The 9,256-nt window shown below is 58.2% G+C and overlaps 1 protein-coding gene across 1 annotated transcript; it reads left to right on the plus strand.

Moving 5' to 3' along the window:
* The first annotated feature begins 2,765 nt into the window (after window positions 1-2,765).
* Window positions 2,766-6,331, plus strand: LOC104300792 (mast cell protease 1). Its single transcript, XM_009901114.1, has 5 exons — window positions 2,766-2,829; window positions 2,936-3,071; window positions 4,601-4,742; window positions 4,878-5,102; window positions 6,194-6,331. Exons 1-5 carry the CDS (start codon window positions 2,766-2,768, stop codon window positions 6,329-6,331), a joined length of 705 nt encoding a protein of 234 aa, XP_009899416.1.
* Window positions 6,332-9,256: the final 2,925 nt, after the last annotated feature.

A 9,256-nucleotide genomic window follows, 5' to 3' on the forward strand; every position in this document is an offset into this window, starting at 1 on the left:
GGAGCAGCTGAGGGAGCTGGAGGTGTTGTTGGAGGAGCTGAGGGGAGACCTCATTGCTCTCTACAGCTCCCTGAGAGGAGGTTGGAGTGGGGTAGGGGTTGGTCTTTTCTCCCAGCTAGCAAGTGACAGGATCAGAGGGAATGGCCTCAGGCTGTACCAAGGGAGGTTCAGGTTGGACAAGGGGAAAAATTCCTTCCCAGAAAGGGTCATCAGGCACTGGAACTGCCCAGGGCAGTGGTGGAGTCACCATCCCTAGAGGGGTTTCAAAGCTCACACCCAGGATCACAGGATGCTAAGGGGTTGGAAGGGCCCTCTGGGGATCATCGAGTCCAACCCCTTAGGAACATGGTCTAAGAGTTGAGTGCAGGGAGAGGTGAGGCCATGGCTGGGCTTGATGATCTTAAGCTCTTTCCCAAGCAGCCAGGTCCAAGCTCCCAGAGGCCACCTCCCTCCGCAGGAGCTGAGGCGTCCTGCGCTCCAGCCCCGGGCACCGGCTCTGACCTCCTCTCCGCCCTCGCCCTGGGACGAGTGGAAACTCCGACACCTTTCCCTTCAGCACCCCCGCTGCCACCCGAGGAGCCCGAGCTGGCTCCATGGCCCTGGGCTGCTGCTCAGCTGCTATCGGCTGGGAAATCTGCGAGTGGAAAGGCTGCAGCTGCTTATCTGCCTGCTGCAGGGCGCGGTGACACGTCAGGCTTCCCCCCGCGCTGCAGCCGGCTGCAGCCTTTGCACGAGAGGGGCAGCCTGCAGCCCAGCGCTGCGGCTTGCTCCGGGGGCAGAGAGCGAAGCAGCATTTACTGGAAGCCAGAGGGGGCAGCCCGGAGGTTTCGTCAGGGCCGGGATGGGAGCGGTGTGGACGTGCCCAGCTGCCAGCCTTCGCTGCAGCCTGCTGCTGGCGGGGGGGCAGGTCACGGAACGCAGAACGGGCTGTCAGGGTTGGAAGGGAACCTCCAAAGGCCATCCAGTCCAGCCCCCTCTGCAGTAAGCAGCAACATCCCCAGCTAGATCAGGTTGTTCCAGAGCTTCACCTTGAGCATCTCCAGGGATGGGGCCTCAACCACCCCCTTGGGCAACCTGTGCCAGGCTCTCACCACCCTCATGGGGAACAACTTCTTCCTGACATCCAATCTCAATCTCCCCACTTCTAGTTTTGCTCCATCCCCTTCCCAGTCCTATCACTCCCTGACACCCTCAAAAGTCCCTCTCCAGCTTTCTTGGAGCCCCCTTCAGATCCTGGAAGGCCACAAGAAGGTCTCCTTGGAGCCATCCCACCACCCTCATGGTAAAGAAAGAGGCAAGAGGGCATCCTGTGGAGGGGGAACTGTCTTCAGTGGTTTGCCACCAGCCCTGCTTCCAGCATGGTTGCTTTGGTCAAGGGCTGGAAGAGGAGGAGGAGGCACAGCTGCCACAGGGCTTGGTCAGGGGAAGGCCTTCAGGGGGGTCATGACAGGCTGGAGCACCTCTCCTGTGAGGACAGGCTGAGAGAGTTGGGGTTGTTCAACCTGGAGAAGAGAAGGCTCCAGGGAGACCTTACAGTAGCCTTCAAATGCCTGGAGGAGACCTAGAAGAAAGCTGTTCAGAAGGACCTGCAGCTCTAGGGCAATGAGCAATGGTTTGACACTAGAGCAGGGTGGCTTTAGGTTGGACATCAGAAGGAAGTTCTTCACAATGAGAGTGGTGAAACACTGGAGCAGGTTGCCCAGAGAGATGGTGGAAGCCACTGCAGACACTGGAGGTCAGACTTGATGGAGCCCTGAGCAAACCTGCTCCAGCTGGAGGTGTCCCTGCTGCCTGCAGGGGGGGGGTGCAGAAGATGCCCCTCAGGGATCCCTTCCAACCCACTGCATTCTGTGATGCCAAGTCCCATCCTCACTCTGCAGGGCAGAGAGGCCCCTGGCACCTGTTTGGCATTTACAGAATCACTGCCTGCCAGGGTGGGGGCAGCTAGGACAGGACCCCCCCCCAGAGGAGCCAGGGCAGCTTCAGGCAGCTGTGGCATCGGGCTGCCTCCAGCCAGTGGAATCCCAAAGCTCCATCCCTGTCTCCATCCACTCTCAAGACACCAGGGGACAAGAGAAGCCCTGAACCCAGGGTCAAGGAAGTGTTCTGCTGTTTTCTCTCACACTGGCTGGCCAGGGATGGCCAAGTCTGGAAGGAATGGAGTTGGTTCCCCTTGCCACCCCCATGCCAGCAGCTGGTGCACAACAGCCAGGCTGCTGTGGGCCATGCTCATGAAGCTGCCTTAACAGCACCTTGCCCTCACATGGCTGTGCCCACAGTGGTCCTTCTAAGTGTACTCACAGCAGTTTTGCTCCACACCTCCTGAGAAAGGAGCAGAAGGGTCCTCAGCTGCCACTGCCTGGCCCTTTGGAACTGGGATGTGGAGGGAAAGAGATCTCTTGTGGCAGGGCTGGGGATCAAGAATCAAGAGAGTTTGCAAGTGCACAGCAACCATGAGCTGCAATGGAGAGCAGGCAAAGTGGTGAGGATGGGCATGGTCCCCACAGCTTCCAGCCCAAAGGCCATGGGCTGACGTTGGCTCACTCCGGATCAGGCCCAGGATGGAGGTGGGTTGATGCCCCAGGGTAGGGCTGCCTGAATTCCCCTCTCAGATCGCTGAGGCATGCAGTTTTCAGCTAGATCAACCAGATGAGGCTGCCTTCTGTGGTTTCCTGGAGTCTAGGCTCAAGCTATAAAACCTTGCTGAGAGACCCCCAACAGCAGCCTCACCTCCAAGAGCATCCACTGCAGCTGAGGAGGCTATGATGAAGCACCTGCAGAAGCTCCTGCTGGTCCTGCTGCTGGTGACCTGCCCCTCAACTACAGCCTGTAAGTAGAGCAGCCTGGAAGTGAGAAGAGAGTTGGGGAAGGAAGGATCCTAGCCAGCACACCCTGCATCCTCCCATCCCCTCATCCTGGGTCCCATCTGTTGCAGATTATCCCTGGAACTGGATGAAGGGAGGAGGTGAGGTCCTACCCAGCCTGGCTTACCTGCAAGGAAGGAACAACCATTCCTGTGGTGGCTTCCTAGTGGCTCCAAACTGGGTGATGACAGCAGCTCAGTGCCTGGCGTAAGTCGCAGCTGTGCTGGGGAAGCTCCTGGTGGGGTGAGGGTGTCTGCTGCCAGGGTCTGGATGGCATCTCCTACCTGGAAGGCTCTAACAGTCTGAGCCACTCCAGGGGCTGTGGCCAAACTCTTTCCCCAGCAGGGAGTGCAGGCTGGGACCCAGCTGACTCTGGAGCAGCAGAGCTGTGTCTGCAGCTCTCCCTTGAGCTGTCCTTCCCCATGTCCCCTCCCACCCTTAGCCCACACTGGGATCCTTCCCTTTAGTTTTTTCAGTTCCCACCTCCATGACTCATTTTAACCTTCCCAGACCTCCCCAGTGCTAAGGCAGAGCAGCTTCTTCCCCTCCTAGCACCGACCTGCTGGCACAGCAGGTGTCAGGCTTTGCCCTTTCTGCCACCAAAGACCCCCAAGACGTGTCAGACTCAGCAGTCTCTCATGAGCGAGCTGCTTGCCCAACTCTCTTCCATGCCTCCAGCTGGAGAAACTGGGGCATGGCCAGGCAAGAAGGCTTTTCTAGATCCAGGTGGCTCTGGGGGTGGCTTCTGCCCCTCCTCAGGGCTGGCAGCTCTGCCCTGGTGCCAGTAACCCAGGCTCAGGGTCACTCCTCTCACCTGAAGGAAGGAAGATCAGCAGAATCCAGGAGCCTGGATGCCCAGGTCCCACCTGCTAGATGAAGAGAGGCTCTTACCCATCCCCAGGGTCCCTCCCAGTTCTCCTAAGGTCCCAAGTACCTTCTGCAGATGATGTAGGAAGCCAGGGAAGGTGCATTGGCCCTGGGCAGGGTCCTGAGTTAGAAATCCCTCCTTGGTGCCATGGGCTTCTGTGATGCTTGCACCAACAGCCCACAGCAGCATTGGACCAAAGGCACTCAGCTCAAGGTCCAGAGGTGAAGCAGCACTTGCAGAGCTCTGGTCTGTCAGATGGGAACTTGCTTTGCCTCCTGCCTGGGTGGATTCATTGGCAGAGGTCCTTGGTGCCAGCATTCTTCTTTAAAGCTCAATTGGTCTCTCCTGGGCATGCTTCTGGGAGATGTGCCTCAGTGTTACCAGGGAAGACAGGAGGAAGCCAATGAAATCAGGGCTGGAGCTCCTCTCCTGTGGAGACAGACTGAGGGAGCTGGGGCTGTTCAGGCTGGAGAAGAGAAGGCTCTGAGGAGACCTTCTTGTGGCCTTCCAGGATCTGAAGGGGGCTACAAGAAAGCTGAGGAGGGACTTTTGAGGGTGTCAGGGAGGGATAAGACTGGGGGGGATGGAGCAAAACTAGAAGTGGGGAGATTGAGATTGGATGTCAGGAAGCAGTTGTTCCCCATGAGGGTGGTGAGAGCCTGGCACAGGTTGCCCAGGGGGGTGGTGGAAGCCTCATCCCTGGAGGTGTTTGCAGCCAGGCTGGATGTGGCTGTGAGCAACCTGTTCTAGTGTGAGGTGTCCCTGCCCATGGCAGGGGGCTTGGAACTGGATGACCTTTGAGGTCCCTTCCAGCCCTGCCAGTTCTGTGACTGTATGCCATGGCAGCCACTGTGCTTGGCTTCCCCAGGTACAAACCTCTGACTGCCACCCTGGGAGCTTACTCCACACCCAGGAGACAGCAAAGCTGGCAGACCTTCCAAGTCCAAGAGTACCACAGCCACCCACGCTTCACAAAGCCTGCAGATGGGGATGACCTCCTCTTGCTGAAGGTAAGACCCTGCCTGCAGCACCAGCTGGGTGCCCTCTGCCCCGAGCTGGAGCCCCGGGGCAGGAGGGGACGGCCTCCATCGCGGAGCGCCCGCACACCAAGCACTGAGCTCTGCCTTTTCCCTCCCCTTGCCCAGCTGAGAGGTGATGCCACCAGCAGTGGCTGCCTTGCCCTTGAGCTGGGCAAAGTCCTCGGTGGGACTGAGTGCAGAGTAGCTGGCTGGGACCAGCAGCCCCCCGGCGCCAGGCTCCGGGAGGCCAACGTCACCATCATCAAGCCAAGGGTCTGCAACACCCACTCCAACTGGCGTGCTGACAACATCATCTGTGGCAAGAGTCCATCTGCTGACATACCTGGAAAGGTCAGTCCCTGGCTGAGGCAGGAGATACCCCTCAGGTACTGGAAGCTCTCCCTGGAGCTTTCTTTTCTCCAGGGGTTGTGCCGCCTGGAGGAGAGAAGGCTCCAAGAGAGACCTCAGAGCAGCCTCCCAGTAGCTGAAGGGGCTCCAGGAGAGCTGGGGAGGGACTTCTGACAAGGGCTTGTGGTGACAGGAGGAGGGACAACGGCTTTGAGCTGGGAGAGGGGAGACTGAGACTGGAGAGGAGGAAGAAACTCTTGACAGGGAGGGTGGGGAGAGCCTGGCACAGGCTGCCCAGGGAGGCTGTGGATGTGCCCTCCCTGGAGGTGTTCAAGGCCAGGCTGGATGAGGCCCTGAGCAAGCTGGGCTGGTGGGAGGTGTCCCTGCCCATGGCAAGGGGCTTGGAACTGATTGATCTTTAAGGTCCCTTCCAACCCAAACCATTCTATGAATCCCTGAAGGCTGCAGGGGAGGTTTCAGCCAGGTGCTGACCACAAACCTGATCTGGGCTAAAATCCCTCACTGCAAAGGTACCATCTAAAAACTGCTTCTTGTGGTCCCCTCACTCTCCCCACACCACCACCCCCAGACCATGCTGCCTCACCAGCATCCCTCTCTCTTGCTGTCCTGGCACAGGAGGTGCCCTGGGTCTCGACCTCCAGTGATCAGACCCTCAGAGGCTCAGCAGCATCACATTTGTGCTCAGCTGGGGGGCAAAGCAGAGAGGCCAAAGGGATCCTGGTTTCCCACTGCAGAGGGACCTGGGAATCTAGAACAGGACAACAGCTTGGCCAGGGAGGGTTTGTCCTAAATCTCATGGCTGGGCTGAGAGCCTTTTGTGTGCTCTGCAGCCAGCAGAAGGGCAGGAACCTGCAGCTGCAGTGTTTGCCCAGCTGTAGCTGTGCTGGGTCCAGACGAAACTGCCAGTGCTCCCTTTTGGCCCCAGGTGCACTGAGTCCAAGCTCCTGGGAGCCCAGGCTGCTTCTGGGGAAGCTCTGCCCTGATAGCTGCAGCCTCCTTGCTCTCTGCAAATGCCTCCTTTTCCCTGAGCACCCCACAGCAGTCACCACTGACCTCTCTGCTCCTTTTCACAGAGTGATGTTGGGGATCCTCTCATCTGCAAGGGCAAAGCCATTGGCATCTTCTCCTACAGGCGCGGCCGCTGGGTTGGCCTCTACACACACATCGCTCGCTACCTCCCTTGGGTCAACAGTGTCATAAAGCCAGCATGACCCTGCCCTGCCCCCAGCTGCTGCCCTCAGGACCCCATGCTCACCTTGCTCTTTCTTCCTTCCTCCCTGGAAAAACATCTCCTGCTGGCCCCCACCGACACAGCAAGGACTCCTCTCTGGCGAGGCCAAGGGATGGCAGCGAGAGGCTTGCACCCTGGCTGCATTTCCTGCCTGTGCCCATTGAACCCAGGGGATGTTCCCAGCCTGTGCTGCTCTGAGCAGCCCCTTTTGTGGCTGCAGCTCTAGAAAGGAGGCAGCAGGACAGCCCTGAGCCAGGCTGACAGCAGCTCTTGTGATGGCTTCCATGCCTTGGGGGAACTGCAGGACGATGAGACTGGAGGGGTCCCAAAAAGCAGCCTCCTCCCTGCCCCTTGCATTTGTGCCACCTGGGGCTGCTTTGCCTAAGCCCTGGGGGGGTTAGAGGACTGCCCTCAGCTCCAAGGAGGACACTTTCAGCTCCTGTTTCACTACTGTTGCTGCTGTCCCTTACCTCTGAAACCTGCTGCCTCCTTTCTCCCCTCTTGCTGCAGCTCCAGCATTGTAAAAATCCACAAAGCCAATAAACTGCATCTGCCTGGGAGAGACTTTTGTCCTTCTGTGCTTCAGAGTTCCCTCAGCTGCTGGCTCCAGCCCTGAGCAGCTCAGAAGAAAGTCACTGCTCGACCAGCTGAACCCCAGGCTGGAATTCTTCCCACCCACATCCATGATCCTGCCATGGATCAGGGCTTGAGGCTCAGCCAGAGGCAGCAGCAGGATGATTTCCCCTCGGGGCAGGCAGTGCCTGGGATTGTGGCTTTGGCAGGGATCATGGATTCAGAGCCCCCCAGGGCTGTGCTGCCACAGCTCAGCAGTGAGCTCCTGAACGTCCCAAGTGCCCTCTGAGCCTGCCAAGAGCAAGCTTGCAGAAGCCTTAGCAAGCCACCTCTTGGGCAGAAGGCAGGAGGAGCCCTCTGTGTGTTCTGACCATGGGCAGCAGAGGTGCAGAAGAGCTCCAGACCTGCTGCTGTGCCACATGGACACAGCCTGCCCATTCCAGAAGACCCAAGAATCACCGAATCAGAGAGTAATCTGGGCTGGAAGGGACCCCCAAAGGCCATCCAGTCCAACCCCCCTGCAGTCAGCAGGGACATCCTCAGCTAGATCAGGCTGCCCAGAGCCTCACCTTGAATATCTCCAGGGATGGAGCCTCAGCCACCTCCCTGGGCAACCTGTTCCACTGTTCCACCACCCTCATGGTGCAGAACTTGTTCCTAGCATCCAACCTAAATCTGTTCCTCTCTAGTTTGAAGCCATTGCCCCTGCTCCTGTCCCTGCAGGCCTTTGGAAACAGAAGCAGCTTGACCACAACTCAGCTGCACCAACTGGCTCAGCATCAAAGGGTTGGGTCCTGGTTGAAGCCACAGCGTGGACAAGGAGGACACTGACCCTTGCTGGAAGCAGGATGACAGCAGCACCTCCCACAGCAAGGCCTTGTGCCCAGGCTGGAGGGCACAGCTGCCACAGATGAGCTTATCTCAGACCTCTGCCAGTTCAGAAAAGGGCAAAGTCAATCTGCAAGCAATAAAGGAAACAGAACTGGGAGTGCTGCTCCTGTGCTGATGCTTTAAACCCATCCTCGCCCTCCTCTTCCCACAAGCCCTTGTAGCTTGTGATAGCATCCAGCCAATGTGTTACTGAGGAGCAAACCTCCCTCCCAGAGTCAGCTCCAGGTTTGGGGTGGCAAGAAAGACATCAAAAGCAAAGATTCAAGAGAGTTTTGCTGAGGTTTTTGTTTTGGTCTGGGTGTAGTGGAAATCAAGAGAGAAAGATGCAGGCATCAGCCCAAACAATGGGAGATGCTTCAGTGCTGCTGTCCAGCCAGCAGGATCAGCCAGCTCCAGCCCCCCTGCCATGGCCAGGGACACCTCACCCCACAGCAGGTTGCTCACAGCATCCTCCAGCCTGGCTGCAAGAACCTCCAGGGATGAGGCTTCCACCACCTCCCTGGGCAGCCTGTGCCAGTGGCTCCCTACCCTCACTGTCAAGCTTTTTTTCCTCCTCTCCAGTCTCAATCTCCTCTCTCCCATCTCAAAGCCATTGTTGCTCATCCTGTCACTCCCAGCCCTTGTCCAAAGTCCCTCCCCAGCTCTCCTGTAACCTCTTCAGGTACTGGAAGGCTGCCCAAGGTCTCCCGAGGACTATAAAGACCTCGCTGCGAATCAGCCTCAATCCCTCCTCCTCCAATCTAAGCCCAAGACGCCAGGTGCTTTCCACAGGTAACCATTCAAAACATCTCAAACCCACCCCCCACCCCCCAGGTCCCTCTCCTCCCCCGGCTCTGGCTTATGAGGGAGTTTCGCTGCCAGCGATGATGTCGCGCCAGGAGCCGCAGCCCCGCCGGGGGTTGTGCATGCACACAGTGCCCTCTTTGGGTTAGCAGCAGCACAGGTTCCTCAAGGTTCTGCCTCCGAACGGCTCCGGAATTGAATTCCGAGTTGGCCAGCAGCACAGGGAGGAGATTCTGCCCCCTCTGCTCTGCTGACACCCAGCCTGCAGCGCTGCCTCCGGGTCTGAGGCTCCCAGCACGAGAAGAGCTGTTGGGAAGAGACCAGAGGAGGCCACCAGGATGAGCAGAGGGATGGAGAATTTCATTGAATCAATAAGGTTGCAAAAGACCTCAGAGATCATCAAGTCCAACCTGTCCCCCAGCACCTCGTGACTACTAAACCATGGCTCCCAGTGCCACATCCAATCCCCTCTTGAACATCTCCAGGGATGGGGACTCCACCACCTCCCTGGGCAGCACATTCCAACAGCCAACAACTCTCTCTGGGAAGAACTTTCTCCTCACCTCCAGCCAAAACTTCCCCTGGCACAGCTTGAGGGGGGACAGGCTGAGAGAGTTGAGGCTGTTCAGCTTGAAGAAGAGAAGGCTCCAGAGAGACC

This window comes from Dryobates pubescens, chromosome 31, assembly GCF_014839835.1.
Source record: "Dryobates pubescens isolate bDryPub1 chromosome 31, bDryPub1.pri, whole genome shotgun sequence".
In the NCBI taxonomy this organism is placed as follows: Eukaryota; Metazoa; Chordata; class Aves; order Piciformes; family Picidae; genus Dryobates; species Dryobates pubescens.